Raw genomic sequence first — 17,497 nt, 5'->3', positions numbered from 1 at the left:
ATTATTGAAACAAAATGTTTTATACATTTTGAAATATTAAATTTGAATTCTGAAAATGATTGTTTACATTATTTTTTTGTTTATTTTGTGTGTTTCATCATTGACATATTTTAATTATTTCATATATTTACATATTTACAGGTGAACTGCAACTTTCACATCACATGATATTTAAGGTATCTAGAACAATTTTTTTTTTTACATCATTCTTTATGATTAGCGTAGCTTAAGAGCTAAAAGTTCTTTTAAATGCACATATTACATGTACAGCCCTGTGATGGACCAGCAACCTGTGCAGGTGTGTCCCACCTCTCACCCAATGGTCGCTGGGATAGACTCCAGTTTCCCCCCGACCCTTAATCGGACTAAGCGGTTCTGTAAACTTGTCAAATGTAAATGTCTGTGTGTCTAACCTTGGACGAGCTGACTTGAACCTTGAATTTCCCCTCGAGGATAAATATAGTATCTTTGATTTGATTTGATATAATGAATGAATGAATATTAAGTGTACATTTCCACATGTGTGTAGTCGTTCTGACCACTGGAAATGACTCACCTCATCATACAAACTGAAGTCACATCTGTTATATCGGAAAGATGGAAAATTCGGAATGCAGGTATGTGTTTCCACGGTGATGTGATGGTTGGAACTGAGGCGGCAGCAAGAAGATCGCTGGTTTGAGTCTCGGCTAACAAAGGGTTTGTGTGGGAACTTCAGTGTCCTCCCACTGATTAACTGGTCACTGAATCCTCTGGGCGTGAGTGATGGTTTTTCTCTGTATTGGTCCTGTGATGGACTGGAAACCTAAATCTCCTTCTATAATAGAAAAGTGTTTAATCAGGATCAGATGTCCCATCCAGCCATTTTCTTAACCGCTTAGTCCAACTTAGGGTCACAGTAAACTCCAGTCTATCCCAGCAGTTACTGGGCGAGAGGCAGGTATACCTGGACAGGTCGCCAGTCCATTGAATATCCCATTTCTTTAGAAAGGATTTTCCATCCATTAGCTTTGTTATCACTCAGCAAAAACCTCTGCCAAGCATCGCGCCTCCACATCTCAGCTTTGCATGTGTTGTGGGGATACATATGGCTGGTGGGCTTGTGTGGAGGAAGAGATAAGAAGCTGTAACCATTTGGTTTGGTGTCACACATTGTGGTATGGGTTTCCTCTCTACCCCGCCTGTGGGGTGCCCAGCCGCTGACAAACCCAGATAGTCTTGGCAACTGTGTTCAGAGAGGCAGGAATCTGGCCAGGGACGTATAAATTATCCAGCATGGACCTCCCACTTGGCGATGTAAAAATAAACATAAAAACAAACAAAAAGGGAACTTTTAGAACACGTCATGCTGAAAAAACCCAAAAGCCACAAACCAACAATAAATCCAAAGAAACAAATCTGTTTCTATGGTAGTTAATTTCCTGTGTGCAGGAAACAGAGAGCTCTCACCACACACACACATGAGGAAGGAAATTCAGTTGATGTAAGTCAGAGGTTGGGGGATGCAATGTTATACTTGGTAGATTTAAACAAAGTCTAGAGCAGACAGAATATACAGGACTTTGCCTTTACATTATGATGCATACTGTGTAGAAAATCTGGTTTAATAAATGTATGCATGCTTAAGTCACAAAAACACAGACAAAGAATAAATGGCTGGTTTGTTAAACCTCTGATATGAGCATCCAAGTCTACTGTAAATGATGTGACTTTATTCATTTCTGCAGGTAGACTTTGCACAGACCTTTCAGTTCTCTTTGAAAACATGCATCACATAGTTTTTATTACTTACCGGGACACAAACACACTTTTCAGTCAAATTAATGAATAAATATGTTGCAAAAATTAATAAATATTTCACTAAACAACCCAGATGATGCAAAGTACGACAGATACGTTTGACTATTGAGAGATTTGTGCTAAAAGGTCTGTGTAGCTACGAGCTAATCAGAGTTTGTAAGTATAATCCTGGAACAGTGAATATCATTAGTCTACTTTTATTTAGCTCCACCTGCTGTTGTCTCGATGCAACAGATCTACATGTTGGATTAGAACCATTTAGAGCCTCATACACCAGCAGCAACGTGTTAAAATCAATTCTTTGTCTCACAGGAAGCGAGTGACTTGGACGTCTGAATGCCTCACGGATGCCTCCTTGATGCAGTGTTCTAGGCATATATCCCTGTGAGAGGAGACCCAGAGGAAGATCCAGGACACGCTGGAGGGATTATACCTTTCGCTGGACTTGGAATGCCTCAGGATGAGCTGGATAATGTGGGTGGGGAGAGGGAAGTCTGGGCTTCCCTGCTTAGGCTGCTGCCCCCACGACCTGACCCCAGATAGGCGGTAGAAAACGGAGGGATGGATGGATGGATGGATGGATGGACAGATGGATGGATGGATGGATGTGCAATAAAATTTCATTAGACATAATGTAATTTAGGCCCTGCGATGGACTGGCGAGCTGTCCAGGGTGTACCCTGCCTGTCGCCCAAAGCCGGCTGGGATAGGCTCCAGCTTCTCCACGACTCTGAATTGAAATAAGCGGTTCGGAAAATGAATGAATGAATGAATGAATGTAATTTATGCTCTTTGTCTGCGGGGTTGTTGCCATGGAGACTGGTGGTGGGATTCTGCACTGCAACCCTGGCTGGGTGGACTCCTATAGGCCCTATTTTCGACGGTTTCTGTGGTGATGACCTCTGGGGTCCATGGCGGGGCTGCTCTGGGTATGGATGGATCCCCAAGATATAATTTTCTTATTTTAGTGTCAAGCAGATGTTTATCCTCAAATGGATGGATTCACCATTTATCATGCTTTTACATGGATATTTCGGTTAAAGAGACACAGACTAGAAGCTAGAGCCTATGTTTAAGCAGAGGGTGGGGGGTTGTGAAGGTATATGTACTTTATGGGTGTATGTGAGAGCATGTGTGTGTGTGTTATAAGGCGAGTATGATTAAATGTATGTTTTGGAACTCTCATGTTTTGAACTTGAATGTTTGATGATTTTATATTTATATTCATATTTAGTGTTTATTATGTGAAGCACTTTGAGCTGTTTTGTAAGAAAAGTGCAGAATAAATAAAGCTTTTTTTTTTTTAAATTTTATTTTATCTTATTTATTGTGGTTTCTTTGTGTGTATGGATTATGTGTTCTTTTATAACATCTATAAAAAGTTTATGTTAATACCGCCATTAGAAATGTATTTACTGAGAAAAATATCATTGTGTTCAATACTTCTTAGTATTTGGTTCATGTAATTAAAGTAAATTTGAAATTAGAGATTGTATGCATGATGTGATGAATTACAGACTGGTAAAGAGATGCAGACTGGTCCAGAATCAGAGATACAGACTGGTACAGCCCAGCCATTTCAAAGCATTTTTTTAAGTTAGTGACTTTTTTGACAAATTTTTTTTAAATTTTATGATTTTTTTGTTGAAGAGTAAAGTTTAATGTTCTGTGAATGCCAGTTATCCTTGTGACACCAAATCTTCGTTTAGTTGTAACAGTGAAAAGATGGACGGAGCCTCCGTGACGTCAGCCGTAGGTTTCTGAAGCGATCGGTGGGCGGTTCCTACCAGCACCGTCTTTGCAACGTCACGCGTGTCGTCTCGCCCGGTAAATACAAATATGGGCAAAGAGACGGAGCTGAGAGGAGGGCTTTGAGCGCGTCGTGGATGATTTGCATCTGGCGATTTCCCAGCTGCCTGTCGCAAAGAGATGACTGAGCGAACCTGGAGATAAAAGGAGATAACAGGAGCTAACGAGCTAACAGAGGGAAGCGGACTAAAGCTAAATCACGCCGTTAATAGTCTAAAACCGCGGTTGTTCTACATTCCGCCTTCTTGAAGTACCTGTCTATCAAAAGGACACGCCCTTAAATATGCCAAAACGGAGGAGTTAGAAAAAGATTCCCTCTCCCCACAGTTGTCATCAAGGTAAACCTGACCTATTAAACCTAAAAAAATTTTTTTGTACCAGGCTGTAAAAACGTTTCGGCAATGAAGTTGGTCTTTTTAACATGGGAGTTTATGAGGATTTGCTCTGTTTTGGAGCCCCTAGTGGACGAGAGAGGAACTGTAGGGTTTTGCATTTTGGTATGGGCTTCACTTTTAAAAAAAATGTATTTTTATTTTTATTTATTTATTTTTACTGCCGGAAGCTCTGTTCATCTTTCATATATGGTCTGTGGTTGTAACATTAGTTTTAGGCAATATTACGCAGAAAGATAATTGTGTCCTCAGAAGAGTACACAGTACACAGTAACTTAAAAAAAAAAAAAGACTGTAAAGAACTCAAATATTTTAAATAAATAAGTATTAATCAGTTTACGTAAATGTAACTAATTCGTAGCTATATTGGGTAGCTGTCTACACGCCCTTAAACGGAGGAGTTAGAAAAAGATTCACATCCCCCGCAGTTGTCATGAAGTTAAACCTGACCTATTAAACCTAAAAAAAATTTTTTTGTACCAGGCTGTAAAAACGTTTCGGCAATGAAGTTGGTCTTTTTAACATGGGAGTTTATGAGGATTTGCTCTGTTTTGGAGCCCCTAGTGGACGAGAGAGGAACTGTAGGGTTTTGCATTTTGGTATGGGCTTCACTTTTAAAAAAAATGTATTTTTATTTTTATTTATTTATTTTTACTGCCGGAAGCTCTGTTCATCTTTCATATATGGTCTGTGGTTGTAACATTAGTTTTAGGCAATATTACGCAGAAAGATAATTGTGTCCTCAGAAGAGTACACAGTACACAGTAACTTAAAAAAAAAAGACTGTAAAGAACTCAAATATTTTAAATAAATAAGTATTAATCAGTTTACGTAAATGTAACTAATTCGTAGCTATATTGGGTAGCTGTCTACACGCCCTTAAACGGAGGAGTTAGAAAAAGATTCACATTCCCCGCAGTTGTCATGAAGGTAAACCTGAATTATTAAACCTAATTTTTTTTTTGTACCAGGCTGTGAACATGTTTATCTCTGCTGTAAAGTTGGTCTTTTTAACATTGGCGTCCATGAGGATTTGCTCCGTTTTGGAGCCCCTAGTGGATGAGAGAGGAACTCTAGTCTTTTGCACTTCCACATAGACTTCACTTTTTTTTTAAAAAGTATTTTTATTTATTTATTTATTTATTTACTACCGAAAGTTTGTTAATCTTTCATGTATGGTCTATATGGCTGTAACATTGGTTGTAGAGAATATTACGCATAAAGATAATTGTGTCTTCAGAAGAGTACACAATACCTTAAAAATGATTATTATAGAGAACTCAAATATTCAATGAATCAGTTTACGTAAATGTAACTATTTCGAAGCTATTCAAGCTAAGCAAATCTCTTTTTGATAAATAATTCGTTTCAGTAGAAAACAAATTTGCATATTTGGCTCCACCAGCTCGCCGTCGTCGTACCGTCACGTGATCAGAAACATCTATAAATATGGGTTCTTCGTTCATTTGTTTCTTTGAGTTGGGGAAACAACGTCGAGCAACATGACCTCGACAAGCCGGTGCGTAGCTACTTTCTGTAACTATTAATCATCCTCTTTCTGTCTGAATGACTTTTTAAAAGTCATACGGTGGGAAAAATAGGTCGTGCAGGGTTTGATTAAACGAAAGCATCACGTTGGGGGTGAAAACATGGCACCCTTTGTGTGTGATCCGTGAGGTAGTGGATCCATTGACAGCTATCTGTTAGCCGTTAGATGCTACCAGAAGTTACTGGTTCTGTTTCCTTTACAGATGATTGGAAAGAGGATTGTTGGTGCTCACTGCTTTCTGTTGGTGTTTAGTTGTCTGTTTGGCATTGTACACTCCAGCTGCTTCATCTAGTCCGCGTGGAAATACGTGGCTTTTGGAGCAGGAAGGGGAAAGATAAGCTAGTGTCACAAGGAGCAGCTACATTTATTACATTTATATTTCCACATAACACCGTGTAACTTCATGTTCCATTTAGTTTATAACTGCATGGATATATATTAGTTTATAACTGCATAAATATATTTGTTTAACTGCATAAATATATATTTGTTTACAACTGCATAAATACATTTGTTTACAACTGCATAAATATATTTGTTTAACTGCATAAATATTTATATTTTACAACTGCATAAATATATATGTTTTACAACTGCATAAATATATGTATTTGTTTACAGCTGCATAAATATATATATATTTGTTTACAACTGCATAAATATAAACAAATATATATAACTGAATAAATAAATATATATATTTATTCAGTTATAAACAAATATATATGTTTATAACTGAATAAATATATATATTTGTTTATAATTGAATAAATGTATATTTTAACTCCAGGGTTTTTAATTGCAGTGTGCCGACCACATTTAAAAAAAAAAAAAAAAAAAAAAAGTATTTCATTGGGAAGCTGAATTGTTTATGTATTGGGACGTTTTTAGGCGATCTGTATTGCAGTGATTCAATTCAATTCAACTTTATTTATATAGCGTCAAATCATGGCAATGCCATCTCAAGACGCTTTACAGACAGGAAAAAAAACATAATGAAAGCCAATTCATAATAGCCTATATCAGGAAACCAACAGATTGAATTGGAAGCTCCAACTCAATCTCCCATCCTGGAAATTTTCCTTCTGCTTGCTGATTGTCAGACGTATGGACTACAATCAGTTTGACCTTTGGTAATTGGCCTGCTGCTTGTCAGTGTGGCTGGAAATGCCCCAACAAGTTGCAACAACATTAATTCTCCACCAGCAGAGGGTGCTGTTGGACTTTGACCTGCAGGGCTTTCTTACAGTAATGTAAACCTCTTGATAACTGCAGCGTATGAAGAAGACACTGCCCTAGTCAGGTTCAGGCAAATTTAGGGGTTATTAAAGCAAAGTTGACCAAAATGAGTCAGTTTGGAAGATTATTCTCCAGATTTTTATTCACATCAGCAAAGATGTTCGATTACTTGGAGAAATGGATGTGGAAAGTTTATGGCTGTTTATTTACAGCTCTGTTTAAATGTATTTTTACAAGTGAATATTTACGTCTTTTGCTTTGTGGGTGAATCTGCAGAGTATGTTCCTAAGTTTTATTTCCAACCATCATCATCATTTGCACCCTGTAGAAGATTTGCTGTCTTTTTCATGCAGTTTCATCATGACCTTGTTGTTTTCCTGTGCAGCGGGGAAGGCCTGACTCTGCCCAGAGTCCAGTGTCCCAACCATCCTGATGCCATACTGGTGGAGGACTACAGAGCGGGGGACATGATTTGTCCCGAATGTGGCCTTGTTGTAGGCAAGTACAGATCATGAAACTTTTATTCTTTCTTTTGTCCCCTGTAATTTTTCGTTTATCTTGGTTTTGCTGAACTTTGTCATGGCGTTACAGATCAGTTTTATTTCTGGACAACACTTCTGCTACAAACGTGCACACAAGGAAAAGTTATGGCACATTCCTATAAATGCTATTCTCATTGTATATATTGATCAAAACAGAACCACATTTATCTCTAAACCATAAAATCCTCATGTTGCAGCTTTAATTCACTTACACAGTTGATCCTCCCATCTGAAGTAGTATCTATGAAACGGCAGACTGTGTCAACAAGTTAACACCTCAACAATAAACCACGATGGTAGTGAAGGACCTATTATGTTAATAGATATGCATAGAAGTATTTTTAATTAAAAATTGCAATAAAAGTACCGTATTCAATGTTACTTATTTTTTTATTAGAGAAATAAATGACAAAATAATGCAACAAAAACACCTTTTTTAATCAGAAGTTTAGTGAATTCCGTTGCTGAATCAGTAAAGACGTCGCTTTATGAAGCTTGCAGTGAGCGTTGCTCTGCTGGCAAAACATTTTTATGGGTCTTAATCCATAACCACATCTATCCTCTCCGTTTGAGGCTGAAAATACAGCTTTTCTTAGTGGAATTTAGATTTTGTGAATGATCTCCTCCGCCTGAAGGTGTTCGGGTGTCACGCTGGTCACTCAGTGCGTGAGTTGATGTCGTAACTCGGTCAACAAACCTTCAGTCGTCTCGTAGGGATGTATGGATCTCAGGGCTGAACAGATGCACCGAGTTACAGGTGATGTTTGTGTTTGTGTTGGTCTGTTGCAGTCGTACGTCACACATGCAAGTTTCCACGTTCAGTCCTTCTCAACCTGTGTTTAGTTTTAACCCTTTAAAACATATTTTCACAATTAAAAAATAAGAAGTTTAGTGCAATAACAAAGTTCACATTCATGTTGTTGGTGTTCAGGGACAACTAAGCACCTCAGGTATTGTATTACCAGCATAACTAATGCTGAGCATGACAGTAAATTACGATAAAACAGGAGAAATGTGAAGTTTTTATCCTTACCTGGTTTGCCCCCAGCCCCCCCCCCCCCCCCCCCCCCCCCGACAGGGTGACACCACGCTAACAACGATCACTCTTCACCTTCAACAGCTAAATTGTTTCTAAGCATAGTTTGCTCTGACATTCTCTTCCAGACTTGTTTCATGAGTGTTAGCCTCTAAACCAAGGGGTGTCAAACGTCCTCGAGGGTATCCAGCAGGTTTTTGTTGTCTCCATGCTCCAACACACCTGACCGAAATCCATAAATATGTAGGGCCAGGCGATTAATTGGATTTTAATCTCAACTACGATCTGGGTTTTCAACGATGATAAAAATAAAAGGGTGTGACTATTTTTCTCTCTGTAGTTTCCTCTCCTGCTGTCTTCAGCTGCTCATCGAGCGTCTCTGGCGTTGCAGCGCTGTGCTGTAAACTCCTCCCACAGCCGCTTTGCTTTCATTCAGACACTGTTGCCAACTTGGAGACTCTCTCTCTAAATCTGGAGACTTTTTTGTTAAAAGTGACAAATCTAGCAGCTTTTACTGGAGTTATTAGAGACTTTTCTGGTGTTTTGGCGACTGACTTGAAGGCACATATTGTTCTGCAGTTACTGTAAGGAAGGAGCAGCGGGAGCCTCTCCCGTCCTAAAGCACTCCCAGGCGGCCAGTCTCAGTCGGCTCCGGCTGCAGGTCCATGTAGAATAACTGCAGTAGGTTGTGGAAGTTCACCTAAACATAGTTTATACCATTGTCAGCGACAACTGGCTGAATTATTTTCCTATACAGAGTTCGGCGAGTTAAACACTGTAATATCCCTCCGTTACGGGGCGTTACCATAGCAACGCGTTAACCAGCTGGTTCAGATCAGCTGTCTTTTAACAGGTGAATGAGAGAAACGCACTGCAGCCTGACAGCGGTTGTTTGGTATAAAACGTACATCCAGGCCAACATAAAATAGTTCCTATAGAAGCGGTAAAAGCAGATTAAACAACTCGGAACCGTACATTAGACGGTTATAATGTGACAGTTGGTTATAATATGACGTTATGACAGCTTCGCTGTCACACGGACTGTTACAGGAAATCATTCCTGCCCACCTCAGTGAGACTGTTCAATGCTTCTTCTTTGTGTCTTAGATAACATCACCAATGTTATTTATCTCCTCTCAACCGTCTAGAACACCACGATGCGCAGCGTTGTTTAAAAATACTGGATAATTGTGTTAAATAATCGAGATCTCAATTTCAGTCAAAATAATCGTGATTATAATTTTTGTCATAATCGAGCAGCCATATAAATATATTGACAAGAAGCTGCTGGATCCATTTGATTCGAATCAGCTGTGTTGGTAGACGGAAACAACAAAAACCTGCCGGATACCGGACCGTTACGAATGGAGTTTGACACCCCCGCTCTAAACGTTGAGCCGCTTGTGAAAAGAAACGTTGCGGATCCCGTCTGGTTTTAGTAGCAGACTAAATACATATCACCTGCAGGAGCAGTCAGACTCCTCTACCTGTGTGCTGGAAGATTTCCCACCTCAGCCTACAGATGAGGTCATCTGCAGCTGGAGATTGTATGTAGTAAAAAGTCTGAATGTGATGCAGATGGAAAGCTGAAGCTCCAGGGAACGCCGAGTTCTTCCCTAATGAGGCCCCTCGGTGGCGAGCGGGTCAGACGGGAGACGAGCGGCGCCGCCATGCCTCTGATGCGAGCTTAACTCCCTGCCGCCGCAGCTCCAGCTCACCTCTAAGGAGATAAATGTTTCTTTATGTCAGACTGACGAACAGCAAACCGGACAGAAAGATGGGATTAAAATATCAGCTTTAATCCTCAGGCCTGGTTCATGGTTCCAGGAACAGAGGGTCACCATAACCGGAGATGGTGGTGGTCAGAGTTTTCCCTCCGGTCCTAACACCCTTTTCATTTCTGGTGCATAACACACCTTTATGCACTTAGATGTGTTCAGACAGCAGCTGCAGGATGTGAGACCCCGAATGTTGCGCCGTCCTCTGGTTGATTTTTCCACAGCGATGCAACACATCATGCAGCCTGAGATGGAGGCGTGAAACTTCCAGCTGCTCATTGGGTTTCTCTCCTCAGGTGACCGTGTGATCGACGTGGGCTCAGAGTGGAGGACGTTTTCCAACGAGAAAGCTCTCAAAGATCCATCCAGAGTGGGAGACGCTCAGAACCCGCTGCTGAACGGAGGAGACCTCAGCACCATGATCAGCAAGGTGGGGGGGGCACCTTGTCCTTCGTAGCCGTCAGAGGCGAAAGTATCTGCAGGTAAGTCATGGGACTACATCGTGTAAACGTTTCCTCCGCAGGGAACCGGCGCCGCCAGCTTCGATGAATTCGGCAACTCCAAGTATCAGAACCGGCGGACCATGAGCAGCTCGGACCGGGCCATGCTGAACGCTTTCAAAGAGATCAGCACCATGGCGGATCGCATCAACCTGCCTAGGAACATCATCGTAAGTAGAAAATCTGGTCACGGCGAGAGCCTGCAGAGGATCATATGACACACACACACACACACACACACACGCATCAGTGTGTGATCTGAGGTCAGCTGACCCTCTTTTAAACCTCCATGACTCCAGTATGACCAGTTTCTGGTGACCAGTGAGGCCTGGATTAGAGGCTTAAACAGGTAACTCCAGGTTCAGCTTTGGGTTTTCGGTTTCGTGAGGTTTACCAGCCTGTGTCACCATGGCAACCCAGCTGAAAGCGCCACATCATGGCAGTCGGTTCTGTTGGAGACCCGTTGGACGTCGGTTCTGAGCTCTTCAGAGGCTTTGTGGTGTTTTCTGTTCTTGTGTTGTGAATCTTTTAGCACAACTTGACCTGTAAGAGCAGCCAGGTAGTTTTCACTTGAACCTCTAAAACGCCGCCGCCTCCGAGCGCCGCTCCCGCGTAACGCTGTGCCCGGATAAGTGTTAGAGAACAGTCTCAGTGAAAAGGTTTTCCTGCTGCAGGGAGGAGCCAGCCGACCGTGTGACAAACATTCAGCTGAGAAGGACACTTCTATACTTTACCTCCTCCAACCTTGGCTGGGAACATTATCTCAGTTCTTTGTGTTGGACCCCCAGATTGAGGTTTATGATGCCAATCAGGGGGGTTATACTGAGAGGTGTAGGGAGTAGAAGTCCTGTCCGGCAGCCCCTTCCAACCAGTCCCTAAACCAGCTGAATGTAAGCAGCTCAGCTCCACTGCAGGTAGACCAGTCTGTTTGTGTAAACACCTGTAGACCCAAAAACATGGCAGAACTTCTACTTTATCTTTACTTCTACTTTAAACACCTCTGTGGTTGAAGCAGGAGATCTTCTACAGTCTCCAGAGCCTCAAAATATCATAGCTCCTAGATTTTTCCATCAATAATTCACAATTTATGTGATCTACGGAGGTTTTCCAGCATTTCTATCCGTCCAGGAGGTTTATGATCCCGCCACAAATATGTTTATTCAGAGACTCTGTCAGGGGCGTCCAGCTCCAGTCCCCGAGGGGCCACAATCCTGCAGGTTTTCCATGTACTTTAAACACCTGACTGCCACGAATGCAGAACTTCATTGGATCTATTTAATGTAGGCCGGATGTGTTGGAGCAGGGATACATGGAAAACCTGCAGGATAGCGGCCCTTGAGGACCGACTTCGGACCCCCCTGCTCTGTGTGGTAAATCCACCATAACGCCGTTAATCATCACATTTTTATCATAAAATTAATCAGTCATTTCTATTGTTGCCTATTTTAATCTAGAAATATGATGAAGACGCTTCCTGTCAAACTTTCCACCAATCAGAGAGCGTAAACTGACGGTAACGTCCAATCAGGACGACAGACCAGCAGCAGGGCAGAAAGTCAGCCAATCCATCAGGCTACTGGTTTTTCCCTGTAAGCTGCCTCTGGTTATGTTTGTTCTGTGTTTTTTACATGTGATCAGAGGGAATGAAAGAGATGTGAAGCATAGATCTGTTTCAGACTGGGCCTTTTGTTGGGACCACGTTAGACTGGGAGGAGCCGACGGACAGACTGGGAGGAGCATGTTGGCTTCATGTGGTGGATCTCCTTCAGCAAACGCCTCTGCTTGTTTCTTCTTCTCTGCAGGACAGAACAAACAACTTATTCAAGCAGGTTTACGAGCAGAAGAGCCTGAAGGGCCGAGCCAACGACGCCATCGCGTCCGCCTGCCTCTACATCGCCTGCAGACAAGAGGGCGTGCCCAGAACCTTTAAAGGTCCGAAGAAAAGTTTGATTTCTTCCGGTTTTTAAGCTGTTTGACAGATTAGAGAAGTAAAATAAGAGTGAGAGTCCTGCTGCAGAATTCAGCTGTTTGGGATTATCTTTCTCTTTTCTTCGACCTGGAGATGACAATCCAGAGTTTAGATCTGCAGCTGAAAGCGGCGTGAGGTGGTGTGTTTCCTCACACAGATCCCAGTAGATGTTTAACAGGAAAAACCCAAAGCAGGGGGTTTTCTCTGACGGTCCGTCTCGTTCCCGCAGAGATCTGTGCCGTTTCCAGGATTTCCAAGAAGGAGATCGGTCGGTGCTTCAAGCTGATCCTGAAGGCGCTGGAGACCAGCGTGGACCTCATCACCACCGGAGACTTCATGTCCCGCTTCTGCTCCAACCTCGGTTTGCCCAAGCAGGTGCAAATGGCGGCCACCTTCATCGCCAGGAAAGCGGTGGAGCTGGACCTGGTTCCTGGCAGGAGTCCCATCTCGGTGGCGGCAGCCGCCATCTACATGGCGTCCCAGGCCTCCGCAGAGAAGAAGACCCAGAAAGGTGAGGCTTGCAGGTGTTTTCAGATGCAGACCGGGTTACTGGAACGCAGTTCCTGAAAGCGGGTTAGAGCCTCGCTGACTGAACGCAGCTCTTTGCGCGGCGGGGGGGTTGTTGGCGGATAATGCTTCATATCCAGACAGAAGAAGCAGGATTGTGAGTCATGGCGGTCTGCCTCGGAGCACAGAGACTCGCTGATGGAGCCTGAACTGGTTCGGATGTGGAATCACAACCAGAACTGGAACCACAGCGGTGGAAAAAGCGCCAAACATTTGGTTTTACTTTTTGGACCAGTGATGACTCTGAAGTTAGCTTCTGATTCATAAACGCTTAAAAGCTGCGTTTTAATTATCACCACAGAAAAGTGTCAGTAAATGTATAAACACTGTGACGATTCGATTCGATTCAGAATTTTTGAGTGCCGATTCGATTTAAATTGCGATTCTCACAATTCTCCAATGTTGCTATTTTTTGTAGATTCAAAGAAAAAATAAATGTATAAACCTTTTTTTTTTTTTTTTAAAAACTCGTCATTTTTCTTGTTTTTAAAAACCACCCAGTATCCAGACCATCATTCTGCTGCTATAATGTCCAAGAAGACAAGTTAAAAGATCAATAAAAATAATAAAAATGACAAATTTTATGTAATGAATTAGATTTATTTATTTGAAACAAAAAATCTATTTAAAAATTGTGAAGCCAAAAAAATCCAGATTTTTCGATTTGATTTTCCCCACCCCTGATAAATGAAATAAGATGAAAAAAAACAGAAATAAATCAGGTTGAGGAGACGGAGTGGAAAATGCAGCCAAGTCGTCTCCTCCAGGTGACTGACAGGAAGGAAGACTACGTCCAGAAGGTTTAGAAACGGGACCTGAAGGCGTTGCCAGCGAAACGAACTAGCCGGACACGGAGTGTCGCCAGAAAGACTCGGAGCTTTTGAGCTGCAGCTGGAGGCTCTTCTGGAGAAGATCCAGGTCCCCTAAAGCCCTGAAGGAGAGACCAGCGTGGATTTATAAGAATAATAAGTAAAGTGAAAAGAAAGTTTATCCATGATGCGCTGCTTGTTCACAGAGCTGACAGGCAGTCGCTGCTGCAGGTTCGAAACCCGGCCTGCTGCAGGTCTGATGAACCTCTCTAGAGGAAATAAACTGGAAAACTTCCTGCTGAAATGTCTTACATGCACATGAATAAAAGCTTTTCTGGTAAACAGGAGGTTCCAGATTTCACCTACCTGTCAGGTCAGTTTGCTCCCCTGAATCCTGTTTCCTTGGTAACCTCATGTTCTGCAGAGGTGGCGTCCTGCAGCATGGAGCTCCAGGTGGGGTTCCCACCTGCAGCTTGTGGTCTACGAACCAGCCGGACCTTCGGTGTCTCGTTGAGAACAGACGATATTTTTCTTCTCCAAACAGCCTCCAGCTGCAGCTCAGAGACCCGGCGCGAGTCTGATGGAGGCTGCTCTGGTTCCAACACGCAGCTTTTCTGTTTTTCAGACCCCCGTAGCAGCTAACGTGAAATATTCTATCGCAGTCGCCAGCCGAGGTGGCGATTCCTGGTCCAGAAAGTAAAAGTCCAGTCCGCCAGCTGCTCCAACCAGTCAGCAAACCAGCTGGATTTATTTACCAGTTAACACCTTTCTAAATGTACAGGTAGATCCAAAAACATGGCAGGACTTCTACTTTCTGGATCAGGAATTTCCACCTCTGGTCGCCAGGAATGTTGGAAATAAGCAGGACGTCCTTAAATCTGCTCAGACGCGCTCGGGAACCTCCAGATGATCCGGACGCGCTCGGGAACCTCCAGATGATCCGGACGCGCTCGGGAACCTCCAGATGATCCGGACGCGCTCGGGAACCTCCAGATGATCCGGACGCGCTCGGGAACCTCCAGATGATCCGGACGCGCTCGGGAACCTCCAGATGATCCGGACGCGCTCGGGAACCTCCACATGATCCGGACGCGCTCGGGAACCTCCACATGATCCGGACGCGCTCGGGAACCTCCACATGATCCGGACGCGCTCGGGAACCTCCAGATGATCCGGACGCGCTCGGGAACCTCCAGATGATCCGGACGCGCTCGGGAACCTCCAGATGATCCGGACGCGCTCGGGAACCTCCAGATGATCCGGACGCGCTCGGGAACCTCCAGATGATCCGGACGCGCTCGGGAACCTCCAGATGATCCGGACGCGCTCGGGAACCTCCAGATGATCCGGACGCGCTCGGGAACCTCCAGATGATCCGGACGCGCTCGGGAACCTCCACATGATTCGGACGCGCTCGGGAACCTCCAGATGATCCGGACGCGCTCGGGAACCTCCAGATGATCCGGACGCGCTCGGGAACCTCCAGATGATCCGGACGCGTTGCATTCAGAGACGACAGGCGGAGCTTCTCCGGGATTTAAAAGCCCCACGTTGCCTCTGAAGCGCCGGTGGAGCTGCTAGTAGTGTTTAACGTCTGGAAATCCAACAGGAATCCTGCATTTATCCTGGAGAGCCAAATCAGCAGGAGGCTGTCGTTACACCAGTCAGTCCAGTTAAACCCACCTGAGAAGACTGAACCCAGGGACTCCACACTGGGAAGCGACTGGATGAGGAAAAACTTGCACATATTTAACATGTTTTACACCAGTATGAAGAAAACACGCGGCGGTGATGACAGGATTTTAACACCTGGGCCACAGCGGGAACTTTAGCCCCGTTCCCACCAACTGGTCCGTTTCCACTTACTCTGTTGGGACCCTTTCACAGAGGTCCCAGTAAGAATCGCCACTTCCTGTGTGACCGGGAGTGTCCAGCTCCGGTCCTCTGGAGCCACAATTCTGCAGGTTTTCCCACGTATCCCTGCTCCAACACACCTGACCCTAATGAATCAGTTACTCTACGGAACCTCATAGGCTGTTGGAGCCATTTAAAGGAAGCCAGGTGTGTTGGAGCAGGGATACATGGAAAACCAGCAGCACAGTAGCCCCAGAGGACCGACTTTGGACCCCCCTGACTAATGCCCTCCTGGCAGTTTAGTTTTTCTCAACTTTTACATGTTTCTTTCAGATCATCTTGACTCAGACGTGTTTTTATACATGAAACAGCTGCTGGTGATCAATGTCACGCACAAACATAAATATCAAATTATTTAAATAACTTCAGACCTGCTTAAAACATCTAAACATTCTACTATTTATAGGATTTTTTTTATTTTAAATTAAAAAAAACAAACAAAAAAAGATTTAAAAAAAAAAAAAAAAAAAAAAAAATATATATATATATATATATATATATATATATATATATATATATATATATATATATATATATATATATATATATATATATATATATACTTTTTTAATTCGACTTTTTAGGATTTTTTATTTTAAATCTTAAAATGTAGGATTTATTTTTTTAAAAAAATTTTTTTTTTTACAATTAAAAAAAATTTTTTTAAATTAGTTTTAGGATTTTTGACCCTTTAAGCACCATTTTATTATAAAAACACTTGAGAAAATGGTGGCTTGGGCCCCCTGGTGGACATGTTGTACCTCAAACAAACTGGCATTTAAAGCGTTTAAAGGCTTTTATGATTAATTTGTTTCTAACTGGTCTAAAGTTGTTAAAGATCTTTTTATTTTAAAGTCATGTCCAAACATTTAACCATTTTTTAGGATTTTGACCCTTTAAATGCCAGTTTTATTAGAAAACTGGTGGACACGTTACCTGCAGCAATTCATATACACTTGCATTTAAAGAATTAAAAAGCTTTACTTGATTAAATATTTGGTGGTGATCTATTAAAAAAGGCACAAAAATGTTTGATTTTATAGCAGTTTGAGGCCATGAGGCTGAGATGAGATAAATATCGTTCACCTTTTCTGTTCTGCAGAAATTGGAGACATCGCCGGCGTTGCAGACGTCACCATCAGGCAGTCGTACAGACTCATTTACCCACGTGCAGCCGAACTTTTCCCTCCAGACTTCAAGTTTGACACGCCTGTTGATAAACTGCCACAACTGTGAAGAAGACTCTGCCGAAGATCCAGAGCCGACCTTTCTCTGCTATACTTTTTTTTTTATATATATATATATAAACAATTTGTTTTCTTTGGATTGAACGATTTCTCTTGTCCTGCCTGAGACAAGGAGATGACAGGAATGAAGCGGACACACATTCCAGATCGAACACCCAGTATTTCATTTGACTTTATATACTGTACCATGTTTATGTCTACGGCTGCGCGACATTTTAGGCTGCTTTCATACTGTACGCATAAAAACTTTGTTAGAAAATGACTTTTTTTTTCTTCTTCTTCTTCTTTGAATTGTTTCAAGTAATTAAAAAAAATAAAAGTTTCATTAAAAGCGCTCCTGGTTTTA

The 17,497-nt window shown here is 42.5% G+C and overlaps 1 protein-coding gene across 1 annotated transcript; it reads left to right on the top strand.

Moving 5' to 3' along the window:
* Positions 1 to 5,436: 5,436 nt before the first annotated feature.
* On the top strand, positions 5,437 to 17,384 carry gtf2b (general transcription factor IIB). Its single transcript, XM_079243223.1, has 7 exons — positions 5,437 to 5,520; positions 7,175 to 7,287; positions 10,442 to 10,575; positions 10,669 to 10,815; positions 12,448 to 12,577; positions 12,844 to 13,125; positions 17,007 to 17,384. The coding sequence occupies exons 1-7, from the start codon at positions 5,504 to 5,506 to the stop codon at positions 17,138 to 17,140; spliced, it is 957 nt and encodes a 318-aa protein (XP_079099349.1). The 5' UTR covers positions 5,437 to 5,503; the 3' UTR covers positions 17,141 to 17,384.
* Positions 17,385 to 17,497: the final 113 nt, after the last annotated feature.

This window comes from Telmatherina bonti (genome assembly GCF_933228915.1).
Source record: "Telmatherina bonti genome assembly, chromosome: 7".
NCBI classification, from domain to species: domain Eukaryota; kingdom Metazoa; phylum Chordata; class Actinopteri; order Atheriniformes; family Telmatherinidae; genus Telmatherina; species Telmatherina bonti.
Note: the sequence above shows the minus strand (reverse complement) of the source record. Positions and strands in the feature narration are given on the sequence as shown.